We start from the raw sequence: 17,489 nt of genomic DNA, 5'->3' as shown, positions 1-17,489 counted from the left end.
CTCTCTGGGTGCAGGCTTTTTTATTATATTCTGAGGGTACTTTTCCGTCCATCCCTTGTAGCACAGTAAGATTTCAGGAATCAAGGGTGATGCCTCCTTTTGATTCGGACGCCTGAATAGGAAGGGCGTCTGTACGCTCTCTTCACTGAGCACATTTACTTTGGCGGTGAGAGCATTGGGTAACGCAACAGCAAGAGGTGCTCCACGGGCTGAAACACAGCAGCAGAGAAGATTTTAACGTACGGGTACTGCGACCCACTGCTAGGATTCAATGAGAGGTCATCGGCGCAGACGTACTCTTACAGCGAAAGGTATGAAGATGTATTCCACCCACGAACATGATCGTTTTAGCAGCCCAGGTGACATGGTAAGTGGAGGCGTAATGTTGCGTGTGTGTGCTGACCAGTCACCAGTCAACGTTTTTACTGCTCTGTACTTCTTCCCCATGAGCGTACACTCTGCCCTGATTTCATTTTCATGGATGAAAAAGTGCGACCGCATCTAACAGAGCAGGTGAGTAACTCTTGGAAATTTCATTGCAAATATCAAACCTTTCACTGAGGGCCTAAGATACTGTTACAATGTTAGTAGGCCGAACTGGCCTCGTCGATGAAATGTTGCCATCTCTACGAACGTTTCACTTATTCTCAGGTAGTATAGTCCTTTTCATAATTTCTCGCGTTTTCGTCATTCACTTCGCTTATTCTTCTTTTGCATTAGTCTTCGTTAGTATGAGCCTCGTCATACTTTTATTAGTTAATGCAGATGATTTAATATTACTCATTCACAAATCCGTTTCCAGATAAGATACCGAAGAGTAAAGCTGTGTTCACACATTTTCATGTGAATACGCAACAAAGAAAATGTTAAATATAACATAATTAAAACATTAAATGTGTCTGCATAGCTTAGTGGCAATACGGATGTAACAGATTCAGGATTGTGTATGTGAGTATATTCGCTAGTACCAGGCCTCTGATTCATTCTTACTCCACTATCTTCTCTACCTCATCACAGTGACTGCAAGGCTAAAATCTCAATTAGTCAGTTTCGTGTGAGCCCGGTGGCACTGTCACACACATCTTAGATAAATCTCTCTCTCATCCTCAGACCTTACTATATATGCAATTATTTTTCAGTAACAAGATTGAAGACAGACTACATTGCAGATGTCGGAGAAAAAGTATTTACCTAGCTAATTTACAAAGAAACGTTTCCACCAATACCAAAAATTCAAGCACGAAATCGTACGAATTTCATTGTACTTAGTTCAGGAGTAACAGCGAATCCTTCGTCAACGTACGAATTTCATTGTACTTAGTTCAGGAGTAACAGCGAATCCTTCGTCAACTAGAAGCAATATTACCAACACTGAACTAAATCTTGTGTCAGAAACGGTGCTAGGAATGACTTCTTGCTCCCGAATTTATAAATTTTGCAATTTTGAGGAACCAATCAATAAACAGAATCCACTTCTCAACAACTACAGTGTCAGGGTCATAATAATTGTTTTAGTCTACAGAACAGAAGAATAAAACAATGCTAAACAGCGTCTAAACATTACAGATCAGGAAAGTTCACGTTTATTTTAAGTTCAACCTATTAGTTCTTTGAGAATAGTTTCGAAGTTGTCGATTTCAGCTACAATATCTTACTCCGTTTAATTCACCAAACATTTGAATAGCTTTTGCCCAATATTGATTGGAAACAACACAGGGGAAATTTTACTACGGAGAATCTATCGTTTATCTAAGTTCGGTTCGTCGTGTAACAAGGGATACAAATCAGTCATTTACTTCTAGAAGCAAACATGCAATTTTGTCCTTAGTTTTTCTGGGTCAGAAAGGGGAATCTTCACGTTGTGTCTGTGTTGTACTCTGCACAGCTATGGCAGAGGGTAAAGATGGCACCAACATCTTTCCTGCGTCTGAGAAACGTAGATGTGTAAAGCATGTACCCGCTAAAGCGTCTGAACTGGAACGCTGTCTTGATCTATCAAGTGAAACTACAGAAATAAAAACACACCTAATGTTATGAGAGCGCAGATATCCTTCTAAGCGGTATCCATTTCGAAGAACGCCTATCTTTTAATGATTGTCACGACAACTCACGTATCATATCCCTGACAACTCTCCCCTATTTCGTCATAATACAAAACGAGCTGCCCTTCTTTGAACTTTCCTCACGTTATCCGTTCATACCCGGTGAGGATCCTGTGTGTGCTGCAGTAATACAGAAAAGAACGTAAAAGCGTAGTATATGCAGTCTCCTTAATAATTCTGTTGCATACTCTAAAATAAATAGTCTTTGGTTTGCCTCTCGCATGACATTTCCTGTGTAATTTCAGTTCGTGCGTAATTGTAATATCAAGGTATTTAGTTCAATCTCTCTCTTTTTATTTTTTTCAGATTGGTATGATGTTTCATGTGACACCACGAATTCCTCTCCTGTATCGGTCTTTTCGTCTCAGAGTTGCAGCGTACGTCTCAGTTATTTGCTGGATGTATTCCAATCTCTCTCTTCATCTACGGTTTTTATCCTCTATAGTTCTCTCTTTTATCATGGAAGCAGTACCTTCATGTCTTAACAGATGTCCTATCATGCTGGCGCTTCTTCCTACCGGTTTTGTCCATAAATTCCTGTTATCACCGATTCCGAGGCGAAATTTCCCACTCCTTACCTTTTCAGTCCGCCTAATTCTTCTGTTGCACTACATGTCAAATACTTCGATTCACTTACTTTCAGATATACCCTCAATCCATGTTTCACTACCACACAATGCTGTTCTCCAAATGTACGTTCTCAAAAATTTCTTCCTTAAATTGAAGCGGACTTCTCTTGGCTAGGAATGCCCCTTTTCTCCAGTGCTAGTCTGCTTTTGTGTGTTCCTTGCTCCGTCCGTCCTGGGTTGTTTTATTTCCAAGGTGCCAAAATTCCTTAATTTCGGCTATTTCGAGATTCCTGATTTTGATATTAACTTTGCAATTTTTCCTATTGCTCATTCTTTTTGTCTTTCTTCGATTTAATCTCAGTCCATACTTTGTACTCATTGGACTCTTATTCCATTCAACAGATCCTGTAATTCTCTTTCACTTTCACTGAGAACAGTAAATCATCAGCGAATCTTATAATTAATATCCTTTCAACCTGGATTTCAATCTCACACTTGAACCATTCTTTTATTTCAGTCATTGTCATCGATGTTTAGATTGAATACTAGGAGCGAAAGGCTACCTCCCTCTCTTACACCATTTTTTAGGCCGAGCACTTCGTTCATGGACTTACACTCTCATCATTCCCTGTTGGCGCTTGTACATATTGTATATTACTCATCTGCCCCTATGTCTCACCCTTATTTGTCTCAGAATTTCAAACATTTTGCACATTTCGACATTCAGGAACGCTTTTTCCCTGTCGACAAATTCTATGAACGTGGATGATGTTTTTTCAGTCTTGCTTCCAATATCAACTGCGTCGTCAGAACTGTCTCTCTAGTGCCTTCACCTTTCTTAAAGCCGAACTGATCGTCATCCAACAATTCCGAAATTTCTTTTCCCATTCTTAAGTCTACAATCATTAAATCTGTGTTATTTAACGTATAACCGAAATTTCATGAACTTTATTAATATTCCTGACAAGCACTTCACACTATTTCTTTTTTGGGGCCAATCATGCAGATATCTTGTCGAAATTATTCTGCAATTCGTTCACATAGACCACACAAACTAATAGGGCGACTGAGATTGTCTGTTAATTTCTTTAAATAATTACGAACAGCAGAAGGCCTATAACGTTACTTTTGGGAACCTCAGATACGATTTCTGTGACCTCCCATGGTACTACTCACTGTGACAGATATAACAGGAAGTCACGAATGCAGTCGGACAACTGAGAGGATGTCAGACTGATTAGAAGCCACCTGTGATGAAAATTGTCAGTTGCCCTATGGAAACCTGAAAACATAGTATCATCTTGAGATTCTCTGTCGTTAGCACTCGTTATTTGTTGAAAATAAAGAGCCAGTTGAGTTTCACAAGACCGACATTTTCTGAATCGGTGCTGATTATGAGTCAACAGAGTCATTTCGTGCATTGCGAAGGAAAATAAAAATAAACAAACACCTAAATCCAGAAAAGTGCGAGTGAGACTCACTCACCGAGGGTTCCGTACAAACTGTATTATTTATACAGACTTTCATTCATACCAGGAATTGAGACTCTGGAATTTTCTGGCTTTTTATCGATATCGATGCACGCAAGATATACGCCTACACATTCCTGAGAAATGAGGATCTTAAGAGGACAGGCAGGCATTCGGATAGCAAATGAGAAAAAAATGATATGATTTAATTAAAAATGACCAATTTTGGACTTTTTTCCTTTGCATTTAAGTGAGCCCTTGCTTCCTTCCAAACTCTACAGGTTTTGATGAGCTAGTTTGTTAGCAGTAAAATTTGTGACATAAATAGCCATACCTTTTGATTCCATTGACTTTGAAGCTTAAGTTAATTACACCGCCAAGGACTACAGACCTTAGGATGTGATACACATTCAAATTGATGTGTGTACCTGTTCCTGATAATAAGAGGTCTTAAAAGATGAATGAATAGACAGACAGGTAATAAACATCACAAAAGAATTTTTTTAGTGTTTTATAATTCCGGTTTAATAATTTTCGGATTTTTTTCTTTAGTTGTAATGTGAAATTTTGATTCTTGTCAAATTTCATATTTCTAGGTCACATGAAATACCGTATAGGTTTTGATGAGTTAGTTAGCGAGTATCGAAATATGTGACATAAGTGGCCTTATCTTTTTGACCTTGTTAACCCAATAGCTTAAACTCATTCACCGTCAGAGACCTTACAGATTAAAATATGATATAAATTTAACCTTGATATTTTTAACCATTCTTTCCTTGAGAAAAGTGTGACAGACAGGCACCCAGAGGGGCAGATGCAACAAAGTGATGCTATAAGGATTTCTCTTCTACCGACTGAGGTGTGGAACACTAATAACTGGAACAATACAGGCTGAGAATTCGCCTAGAAAAAACGAAAGTTACTTTGTAACTCACAAAATTTAGTAAGAAAGCTTTGGTCAACGATGATACCTGAACCTTGATGTGTCTTCGGCATTTGTGTGAGGCGGTGGAGAGTGTTTGAGGAGACTAGGTCGTGGCTTGTAATCAATGTGGAACACCGGCAGTGGTGGTGGAGGTGGTAACCGGCCGTGGCCCGCTGTGAACCAGTGGGGCTGTGGTGTCGGGTTTGCGCCCCCCGCTCTCTCCTCCGGCAGCCACAGCGCGATACGCCGCCTCTCCAGGCCACGCCAGGCCAGCATATAAGCCGCGTCACCCGTCACTGCGGCACAGTCGACAACAGGTAGCTCACACCACCGACACCAGCAGCATGAACCGCTACGTAGCTCTGCTCTTCTGCGCCTCCGTGGTGCTCGTCGCGGCCGCCGAGGTAAGCATCACTTCTCGTCGCAAGGGCCACGCCGCGTTTCTAGTGCAAAGTCTTCAGTTGAACACAGTCTTCCATAAGCGCCCACAATTCTTCATACACAGTTGTCCACAGAGCTTTCAGGCAGCAAACGTACTTCAGGTGCACCACAAAGGAACTGCTGTAGGACCTTTCTTTTCAAATAAGTCTAGAAGCAGTCTGGTGGGTAATGTCAGAAGCCCCATGCTGCCATTCTCGTACAATGATGTACTGTATGGGGTCCCAAATATTTCAGATATCTCATTTTACACTTTCTTAGACTGCCGTAGTTTCAATACGGAATATATGACTTCAACTTTGTAATCATTCCTAACTTCAGCTGTCTTCTTCAAAACCTACCAGGTGGTTATAATTAAAGTGGAGCTACTCACAGTGGCCCAGTGTCGACTGTGAGTGTCATACAGCACCGACACTTGGTAAATATTCTACTGCTTTAAAGTGGAACCGACTTACGCTGGAAAAAGAATTTTTTCCAATTTTTGCCACTAGATGCAAATCTGGCACTGTGAATGCGAGAAGTATAGAAATTTTTCCATATGTAATGGATTAGGAACAGGACGTGGGAAGAATATGTTAAACAAGTGAGAAAGGAATACTGTTAACTTTATTATTAACCGTTGCTTACACAATTTGTTGAATGTGGGCACCGGAAACGTCGGCGAGATGTTTTACAGGGCTAGAATTGCGCCTTGTGGCCAGATTGGGAAATAATTTTTTCCAGCTTACATAGGTTCCACATTAATGCACTAGCATAATTACCAGGTCTCGCTACCATCAACAATTACAGGGCATCCTGATTCGTGAGTAGCTTCAGTTTAATTATAACCACCCAGCAGTTGAATATGTCGTACGACAACTTACTTTTATTCAGTCTGTGAAATTGGCATAGTCCTTTCCATCATGGTATCCAAAATTGCTTCCATATTTAGATAAATTTCTATGTTGATTTGAATTTTACACCTTCATTAAAGACTTGTCCTGAAATTTTTCTTCCATTTTTGCTCCCATGTTTCATTCCATGGTTCATTCACATCCACTGGTTGTTGTTGTTGTTGTTGTGGTCTTCAGTCCTGAGACGGGTTTGATGCAGCTCTCCATGCTACTCTATCCTGTGCAAGCTTCTTCATCTCCCAGTACCTACTGCAGCCTACATCCTTCTGAATCTGCTTAGTGTATTCACCTCTTTGTCTCCGTCTACGATTTTTACCCTCCACGCTGCCCTCCAGTACTAAATTGGTGATCCCTTGATGTCTCAGAACATGTCCCACCAACCGATCCCTTCTTCTAGTCAAGTTGTGCCACAAGCTCCTCTTCTCCCCAATCCTATTCAATATCTCCTCATTAGTTATATGATCTACCCATCTAATCGTAAGCATTCTGCTGTAGCACCACATTTCGAAAGCTTCTATTCTCTTCTTGTCCAAACTAGTTATCGTCCATGTTTCACTTCCTTACATGGCTACACTCCATACAAATACTTTCAGAAACAACTTCCAGTCACTTAAATCTATACTCGTAGTTAAAAAATCTTTCTTCAGAAACGCTTCCCTTGCCATTGCCAGTCCACATTTTATATCCTCTCTACTTCGACCATCGTCATTATTTTGCTCCACAAATAGCCAAACTCCTTTACTACTTTAAGTGTCTCATTTCCTAATCTAATTCCCTCAGCATCACCTGACTTAATTCGACTACATTCCATTATCCCCGTTTTGCTTTTGTTGATGTTCATCTTATATCTTCCTTTTAAGACACTATCCACTCCGTTCAACTGCTCTTCTCCAAGTCCTTTGCTGTCTCTGACAGAATTACAATGTCATCGGCGAACCTCTAAGTTTTTATTTCTTCTCCATGGATTTTAATACCTACTCCGAATTTTACTTTTGTTTCCTTCACTGCCTGCTCAATATACAGATTGAATAACATCGGGGAGAGGCTACAACCCTGTCTCACTCCCGTCCCAACCACTGCTTCCCTTTCATGTCCCTCGACTCTTATAATTGCCATCTGGTTTCTGTACAAATTGTAAATAGCCTTTCGCTCCCTGTATTTTACCCCTGCCACCTTCAGAATTTGAAAGAGAGTATTCCAGGCAACATTGTCAAAAGCTTTCTCTAAGTCTACAAATGCTAGAAGCGTAGGTTTGCCTTTCCTTAATCTAGCTTCTAAGATAAGTCGTACGGTCAGTATTGTCTCACGTGTTCCTATATTTCTACAGAAACCAAACTGATCTTCCCCGAGGTCGGCTTCTACCAGTTTTTCCATTCGTCTACAAAGAATTCACTTAAGTATTTTGCATCCGTGACTTATTAAACTGACTAACATTTTCAACTACAGCAAGCACGTTAGGTCGTAGTAGCGATAGATAAATCACAACTCAAGGCGACAATGACAAATATGTTTATCGTCTAGGAAAGTAAATTCACGTAGAAAAATCAACTTGTAATACAGACAGAGGTAATGGACTACCACACTAGCAACAGTTATTATCTATGACAATGCTATATATATATATATTATACAGTTAATAAACACTTTTAAACAAATACACTCCTGGAAATGGAAAAAAGAACACATTGACACCGGTGTGTCAGACCCACCATACTTGCTCCGGACACTGCGAGAGGGCTGTACGAGCAATGATCAAACGCACGGCACAGCGGACACACCAGGAACCGCGGTGTTGGCCGTCGAATGGCGCTAGCTGCGCAGCATTTGTGCACCGCCGCCGTCAGTGTCAGCCAGTTTGCCGTGGCATTCGGAGCTCCATCGCAGTCTTTAACACTGGTAGCATGCCGCGACAGCCTGGACGTGAACCGTATGTGCAGTTGACGGACTTTGAGCGAGGGCGTATAGTGGGCATGCGGGAGGCCGGGTGGACGTACCGCCGAATTGCTCAACACGTGGGGCGTGAGGTCTCCACAGTACATCGATGTTGTCGCCAGTGGTCGGCGGAAGGTGCACGTGCCCGTCGACCTGGGACCGGACCGCAGCGACGCACGGATGCACGCCGAGACCGTAGGATCCTACGCACTGCCGTAGGGGACCGCACCGCCACGTCCCAGCAAATTAGGGACACTGTTGCTCCTGGGGTATCGGCGAGGACCATTCGCAACCGTCTCCATGAAGCTAGGCTACGGTCCCGCACAACGTTAGGCCGTCTTCCGCTCACGCCCCAACATCGTGCAGCCCGCCTCCAGTGGTGTCGCGACAGGCGTGAATGGAGGGACGAATGGAGACGTGTCGTCTTCAGCGAGGAGAGTCGCTTCTGCCTTGGTAACAATGATGGTCGTATGCGTGTTTGGCGCCGTGCAGGTGAGCGCCACAATCAGGACTGCATACGACCGAGGCACACAGGGCCAACACCCGGCATCATGGCGTGGGGAGCGATCTCCTACACTGGCCGTACACCACTGGTGATCGTCGAGGGGACACTGAATAGTGCACGGTACATCCAAACCGTCATCGAACCCATCGTTCTACCATTCCTAGACCGGCAAGGGAACTTGCTGTTCCAACAGGACAATGCACGTCCGCATGTATCCCGTGCCACCCAACGTGCTCTAGAAGGTGTAAGTCAATTACCCTGGCCCGAAAGATCTCTGGATCTGTCCCCCATTGAGCATGTTTGGGACTGGATGAAGCGTCGCCTCACGCGGTCTGCACGTCCAGCACGAATGCTGGTCCAACTGAGGCGCCAGGTGGAAATGGCATGGCAAGCCGTTCCACAGGACTACATCCAGCATCTCTACGATCGTCTCCATGGGAGAATAGCAGCCTGCATTGCTGCGAAAGGTGGATATACACTGTATTAGTGCCGACATTGTGCATGCTCTATTGCCTGTGTCTATGTGCCTGAGGTTCTGTCAGTGTGATCATGTGATGTATCTGACCCCAGGAATGTGTCAATCAAGTTTCCCCTTCCTGGGACAATGAATTCACGGTGTTCTTATTTCAATTTCCAGGAGTGTAAAATGTATTTGTGATAAGACAATACGGAAAGGGAGTCTCCAATTCGTAATTAATTAGCTACATTTGTAAAATATAGGTCTGCAGCTGGGCATCCATGATGCCTTTTTGCCTACGATAGTTAAAAATCTCTTTTATGTTAAAGTTTTCCACAAATAGTGAAGTTTAGCAAAAAATTGTAGTACAATGTCAAAAACTGGTTAAAAAAACTGACAGACCATTTAGAATGCACAATCATTGGGTATAAAGTAAAATATTGTGTAAAGCTCAGAAGGACACAGAAACCAAATACGACAGTGAGCTGTCATTCTGAACGAAACGATTGAGAACGAACACACAAAAGTAATAAGGACCTTAGCGAAACTTGCCTCTTCTCTGAAACCACATCATATGCAACAGATTCCACTTAGTTTTATTTATTATAGATCCTTTTTTTTAGAAAATGTTAATTTTGCAAATATATCAAATTACAATCAGAGTAGAGTTATACAGTATCATTCAGAATTCAAATTCTGTCATACGCTTTAGTGTTTTTAATTAAATGGATGACATATTTGAGAAACAGACTAAACACATTACTCTTTAACGTAAAAAAACTGTAAAAAATTAACATATTCATGGATAGAAAAACTATGTAATACCTCACTCAACGAGGAAACGCTAGGTGTGTGTAACATTTCTAGTGATGTCCGTAAAGTCTGGATGTGTTAAGTCCAAATGCAGCGCCCTCGAGAAAGGTAAGCAACAAATATTAAGGGAGTATTTCGTCTTATGAATCCACCAAAAGAATTCTGAACAAAAAGCGATAAATCTAAAACCTACATACTTCTACATCGCTGACTTTCTAAGAACAATGTAAATGGAACTAAACCTGCGAACCAGCAGCTGTTGAAGGAACAAAGCCTCCAAAATACGTCGAAAATAATAATATAAGAGGAACTTAAAATTTAGTAACTGTTTGCGATGGGTCTATATTTCTATTTCAAACAGAGTCACAGTAAGCGCCTGCACAGCATGTGTATATGTAAAGCAACAGAGTTCTAGTTTGAAATATAAGTGACAGTATCAACGATCAATTTCCGCTGTCGTTTTTCGAGTTTCCTCTTCTTCTTCTCGTGCTGTACCTGAGTTAGGTGACTAAGTTTTGGAACGTAGTCGTTAACGACAATTTCATCTTTTGTACATATAAAATTAATCGCGTAATTTAAGTACACACTAAGCAAACATTTATTGCTAATTTTGCTAATTTGCTAATTTTGGTACATATGTCTTCAACAAATCATTAAGGAAGACTTCAGAAATGTACTGAGTGAGGTGGAGCATTGGTAAGGTGCTAAGAACGTTTTCGTGAAGATGGTGGCTCCAGTTCCCCAACAGGCTCCCGAGTTACAGTTTAAAGCGATAGCCAGGATGGTACCTCTGGAAGGGTACGGGTGATACCGCCACTTTTATTCGGCAATACGAATTAGTGTGCATGCAATGAGACCTCTGGTTACAGCGAGTGGTGTGCTGTGTTGCAGGAGAAGTACCCGGCGACGTTCGACAGCCTGGACCTGAAGGAACTGCTGTCGGATGAAACTCGAGTCCAGGATGCGATGCGCTGCCTGCTGGAAGAAGGAGACGCAGCGTGCAGACCCGCCGGGAAGGCGCTCAAGGGTGAGACCCATCGTAGCCTACACTCTGCTACCCAGTAGGATGGTATAGCCCACATGACACCGAGCGAGGTGGCGCAGCGGTTAGCATACTGTACTCGCATTCGGGAGGACGACGGTTCAATCCAGCATCCGGCCATCCAGATTTAGGTTTTCCGTGATTTTCCTAAATAGTCCAGGCAAATGCCGGGATGATTCCTTTGAAAGGGCACGGCCGACTTCGTTCCCAATCCTTCCCTAATCCGATGAGACCGATGACCTCGCTGTTTGGTCTCTTCCCCCAAACAATCCAATCCAATCCAATCCCACACCACAAGCTCACACTCAAAATGAGACCTGTACCATGAATACAGTGAGTCTGTATCCAGTAATCGGGTAGCTGCAGATGGCAGTAAAGGGGTCCCAATGGAGCAATGACGATTGGAATATGATTGTTCCCCGAATTTAAATAAGTTTGCTTAGAAATAAAAATATGGGTTGGGATAAAGGTATAAGTCAGCCTGAAATTCCAGTCAACTGTGGGTGATACTGCAAGAACTATGTAGTGCACAGTGAACAACCTCCGAGACCATACTCTGGTCCATACAGGGAATTAATTCTTCTATCAGAATATATAGAGCTTATTGGTCCCCAGGGTAAAATTAGGGAAATCCTGCTTTACTGCAGTACCAGTCAACTTTTCCGAGGCATGTACATTTGATTAGCTGTGTAGCGTATCTCCTTACCCTGTAACGCAACGCCAGGCCACCTATATATCTTCTTCCTTAGTGAATAATATAATACTATTTGTTTTACGTGGTTAGCAAGAAGAGAAAGAGGAATTATCTTGATAGTGGGGTGGCGATAAAAACCGGCACTGTCAATGACCGTTGGTCCATCACTAACAGAGTGATGTGTCGCTGTGGAAAGAAATAAACGTATATCAACACTAGTGTTTGCATTTGTGATGTTCGGTTATTCATTGCATTTAATATTTGATCAGTGAAAGCATATATAGCATTTTCTGTTGAAAAGCTTTTCTGAAAACCAAACTGACATTTTGTTAGTACTTCATTTTTACAAATATGTGTAATGCTACACTTCCATACACATCTACCGAGCGAGGTGGCGCAGTGGTTAGACACTGGACTCGCATTCGTAAGGACGACGGTTCAATCCCGCGTCCGGCCATCCTGATTTAGGTTTTCCGTGATTTCCCTAAATCACTCGAGGCAAATGCCGGGATGGTTCCTCTGAAAGGGCACGGCCGACTTCCTTCCCCATCCTTCCCTAATCCGATGAGACCGATGACCACGCTGTCTGGTCTCCTTCCTCAAACCAACCAACCAACCATACATTTCTTTTTCAAGAATTTTGGATAAAGATGTCAGAAGTGTGATTGGGCGATAGTTGTTAGTATCAGATCCATCCCCTTTTTATGCGATGGTTTAACAATAACATATTTCACTCTGTCTGGAAAAAATTCCCTGTTTCAGTGAGCTACTACATATGTGGCTGGGAATCCTACTTATTTGTTGAGAACAGCTTTTTAATACTCTGTTGGAAATGCCATCAATTCCATATGAACTTTTACTTCTGAGTGAATTTATTATTTTCATAATTTCAGTGGGAGAGGTGGGTTGAATTTCAATTTTAACAAATTGCGTAGGTACTGCTTCTTCCCTATACTGCTTTGCATTTTCTAATGAATATCACGGACCTATCTTCTCTACAACACTTAAAAAATGATTATTAAAATGTTTTCTACTTCTGACTTCTTGTTAACAAACTTTTCATTGTGTTTGATAGAAATACAATCTTCCTGTGCTCTCGGTTGCCCTGTTCCCCTTTTCACAATATTCCAAATTGTTTTAATGATATTATGAGATGTGCTAATCTCAGATATAATGCACATAGTTCCGAACTTTTTAATACCTTTTCCTAATAAGTGCAGTAGTTTTCATAATTTTTCATTGTTTTGTGATCATTACTCCTCCTACCTATAAGATATATTTCCCTTTTCTGTTTACAAGATATTTTTATCCCTTTAGTAAGCCATGGCTTATTTACCTGGATTCTTACAATTTTATTTCACTATTTTCTTAGGAAACTGTTTCAAATGTACTCTCAAAGGTATCACAAAATAGGTTAAATTTTAAATTAGCATCATGTTCCCTGTACACCTCAGCAGTTTTTGTAACTTTTCATTGTTTTGAGATCATTACTCCTCCTAGCTATAAGATACATTTCTCTTTTCTGTTTACAAGATATTTTTATCCCTTTATTAAGCCATGGCTTTTTTACATGGTTTCTTACAAGTATATTTCACTGTTTTCTTAGGAAACTGTTTTCAAATATACTCTCAAAGGTATCATGAAATAGGTTAAATTTTAATTTAGCATCATGTTCCCTCACACCTCATCCCAGTCTGTTGCAGGATTTCCCTAAAATTTTGAAGTGTTAAATCGTTAATGGAGCACACTATTTTGGAGGACTGTTTTGCATTACTGTATGGAGCTATATCATATACTGTAACTAGCTGTGCATCATGATCAAATGGCTCTGAGCACTATGGGACTCAACTGCGGAGGTCATTAGTCCCCTAGAACTTGGAACTAGGTAAACCTCCATGCCCGAGGCAGGATTCGAACCTGCGACCGTAGCGGTTTTGCGGTTCCAGACTGCAGCGCCTTTAACCGCATGGCCACTTCGGCCGGCGCAACATAATCAGACAGACCATTCTTAACAGGAACAATTTTTATTTAATTACATTTATCTTGGTCTATGAGAAAGTTATGTATCAGTGTGCTGCTTTCCTTTACCACTCGAGTAGGAAAATCAATAACTGATGTCAAATTAAAAGAATCAAGTAATACTTCAAGGTCGAGCCTTCGATCCGACTCCTTCACAACATCTACGTTGAAATCCCCACAAACAATAATTTGCTTTCCTTTGTCTGACTGGTAGCACAACAAATAATCCAAGTTTTTCAAAAATAGTTGATAATTTCCTAGTGGGGAAATGGCTACAATTGTAAAAGTGTCTTTATTTAGTTTAAGCTCACATGTACAATCTTCTGTGTGTTTCTCTACACAAAATTTTTTATTTCCCAAATTTTTCCTTTTTAACATATATGGCATCTCCTCCTCTCTCCATAGTGTCTCTACTTACATGTGCGGAAAGCTTATATCCACCTACATTTACCATTTCCATACCTGTGATGATATGATGGTCAGGCAGGCATAGTAAATCTATTCCACCCTCCGTTTCTAAATCTTCTATGCAAACAAGAAGCTTATCTACTTTGTTTTTAAATCCCCTGACATTCTGATGCAATATATTAATATTATTTTTCCTCTGCTTTTGTGTGAATCTTGTGACATACTAACATTATTTTTCACTGTACTGTTATGAGAATCTTGTGATATTTTCACATCTCTAGTACCTGCCTGTCTGAACTTTTCATGAAGATTGATTTCAATCAATGTAGGATGATTCGATACTGATCTTAGCCTAAAAAAGTACTCCCACGAATTCCAGTGCCCCCACTTAAAGACTTTGCTATCATCCCAGCCAGTTTACCCTTCCCTTTCCTATCGAGACGCAGCCCATGTCTTGTGAAGTCCCACCTACCAATACCATCAGGAACCAAACCTATGCTTGACAAAGTAGCCACCTGAAGAAACTGATATAGCTTCATATTGACCTTCATGACAGAGCTGTTCAATTGGGGCCAGTCATACTGTATGATTGCACGAACCAAGACAACATTTGTATGGTTCGTTGCAGATGCTATTTTCACTACGTCACACTTAATATTGTAGCCCTGATCCCTATCAATACTGTTTCCCGCTCCACCCACTACCACAACATGATCCTCCTTTGTAAAATCTTTGCACAATGATGCTACATCCTCTATCACTTGGCTACGACATGGACTGCGATTGATAATACTTGTGACTTTGTACCTGTCACCTAATTTTTCCTGCAAAATCTGGCCCACACCTCTTCCATGGCTACTACCTAAGAACTTTCCTCCTACTTTCTACATTTTTTGCAACAGTTGGTTTCCTAGTGAGAGTCTCTTGAGTGCTGAATACACTTTCATCTACTTAAGACTCTTCCTTAGCTGATTGAGGTAGCAAGGCAAATCTGTTGTTTGTGCCAATGATGAAACTATCTGATATTGTTATCCTTCTGTGGTCCCTGTTCCTTGCTATCACTTCCCACCTTCCTGTTCCGCTATTTTCCTATCCCTTGAACATAATCTGCAATAACATGGAAGGTACCCATTTACTTCTCCGATTCCCATGGCACTGTATTCACCCGAATGCAACCATCTGCCACAACAGATGCACAGAACCCCATAACTGAATTTCCTATGTCAGCTCAAACACTTCTTGCTCATGGTTGTTTACAATACTTTTAACAAAATTTGTCTAGGCAATAACAATAATATTCTATTAACTACAGATCACAAAAGCCACTAATACACGTGTATACTATTAATATACACTCCTGGAAATTGAAATAAGAACACCGTGAATTCATTGTCCCAGGGAGGGGAAACTTTATTGACACATTCCTGGGGTCAGATACATCACATGATCACACTGACAGAACCACAGGCACATAGACACAGGCAACAGAGCATGCACAATGTCGGCATTAGTACAGTGTATATCCACCTTTCGCAGCAATGCAGGCTGCTATTCTCCCATGGAGACGATCGTAGAGATGCTGGATGTAGTCCTGTGGAACGGCTTGCCATGCCATTTCCACCTGGCGCCTCAGTTGAACCAGCATTCGTGCTGGACGTGCAGACCGCGTGAGACGACACTTCATCCAGTCCCAAACACGCTCAACGGGGGACAGATCCGGAGATCTTGCTGGCCAGGGTAGTTGACTTACACCTTCTAGAGCACGTTGGGTGGCACGGGATACATGCGGACGTGCATTGTCCTGTTGGAACAGCAAGTTCCCTTGCCGGTCTAGGAATGGTAGAACGATGGGTTCGATGACGGTTTGGATGTACCGTGCACTATTCAGTGTCCCCTCGACGATCACCAGTGGTGTACGGCCAGTGTAGGAGATCGCTCCCCACACCATGATGCCAGGTGTTGGCCCTGTGTGCCTCGGTCGTATGCAGTCCTGATTGTGGCGCTCACCTGCACGGCGCCAAACACGCATACGACCATCAATGGCACCAAGGCAGACGCGACTCTCATCGCTGAAGAAGACACGTCTCCATTCGTCCCTCCATTCACGCCTGTCGCGACACCACTGGAGGCGGGCTGCACGATGTTGGGGCGTGAGCGGAAGACGGCCTAACGGTGTGCGGGACCGTAGCCCAGCTTCATGGAGACGGTTGCGAATGGTCCTCGCCGATACCCCAGGAGCAACAGTGTCCCTAATTTTCTGGGAAGTGGCGGTGCGGTCCCCTACGGCACTGCGTAGGATCCAACGGTCTTGGCGTGCATCCGTGCGTCGCTGCGGTCCGGTCCCAGGTCGACGGGCACGTGCACCTTCCGCCGACCACTGGCGACAACATCGATGTACTGTGGAGACCTCACGCCCCACGTGTTGAGCAATTCGGCGGTACGTCCACCCGGCCTCCCGCATGCCCACTATACGCCCTCGCTCTAAGTCCGTCAACTGCACATACGGTTCACGTCCACGCTGTCGCGGCATGCTACCGGTGTTAAAGACTGCGATGGAGCTCCGTATGCCACGGCAAACTGGCTGACACTGACGGCGGCGGTGCACAAATGCTGCGCAGCTAGCGCCATTCGACGGCCAACACCGCGGTTCCTAGTGTGTCCGCTGTGCCGTGCGTGTGATCATTGCTTGTACAGCCCTCTCGCAGTGTCCGGGGCAAGTATGGTGGGTCTGACACACCGGTGTCAATGTGTTCTCTTTTCCATTTCCAGGAGTGTAGTAACGTAATGAAGTTAAACTAAAGTTAAATATCAAAAAATGTATACCTGAAGAAATTAGGCATATGATCGTGAATGCAAGATACGTACTTCCCGCGTTCTTAGAGGAAATAAAAGGTGGAACTTAAAACCTTTAATTCCCCGAGAAGATACGGTACTACTAAATATATGTGTAGTTAAAACAACCTAAATTCTTCGGTTAATACTTAATGTAGTACATCTTATAATTCTGCCCGTAATCATGTTGTTTTCAAACATTTATACGTCCTCGTAACAAAGTTAACCAGTAAAACATGGCCCACTATTTACTTCAACAATGTTCCATTAAGTTCTTGACTTGATGTTTCCCCATCAGAAGACGTAGCAGCTTGGTTGGTACCTAAGTTTTTCTTTAATGGCATAGTTTCTTTTGCAGTATACTCAATTAGCCAAATGGCTATGTTTTAAA

At 42.3% G+C, this 17,489-nt stretch overlaps 1 protein-coding gene across 1 annotated transcript in view; it reads left to right on the top strand.

Moving 5' to 3' along the window:
* Nucleotides 1-5,409: 5,409 nt before the first annotated feature.
* Nucleotides 5,410-17,489, top strand: part of LOC124616442 — a 164,814-nt gene continuing 152,734 nt past the window's right edge. Inside the window, exon 1 of the mRNA XM_047144750.1 lies at nt 5,410-5,469. Within this exon, the coding sequence (XP_047000706.1) occupies nt 5,410-5,469 (60 nt within the window). The remainder of the gene's footprint in view (nt 5,470-17,489) is intronic.

Source organism: Schistocerca americana, chromosome 5 (assembly GCF_021461395.2).
Source record: "Schistocerca americana isolate TAMUIC-IGC-003095 chromosome 5, iqSchAmer2.1, whole genome shotgun sequence".
In the NCBI taxonomy this organism is placed as follows: Eukaryota; Metazoa; Arthropoda; class Insecta; order Orthoptera; family Acrididae; genus Schistocerca; species Schistocerca americana.
The sequence above is the reverse complement of the archived record's forward strand: the minus strand, read 5'-3'. Positions and strand labels throughout refer to the sequence as shown.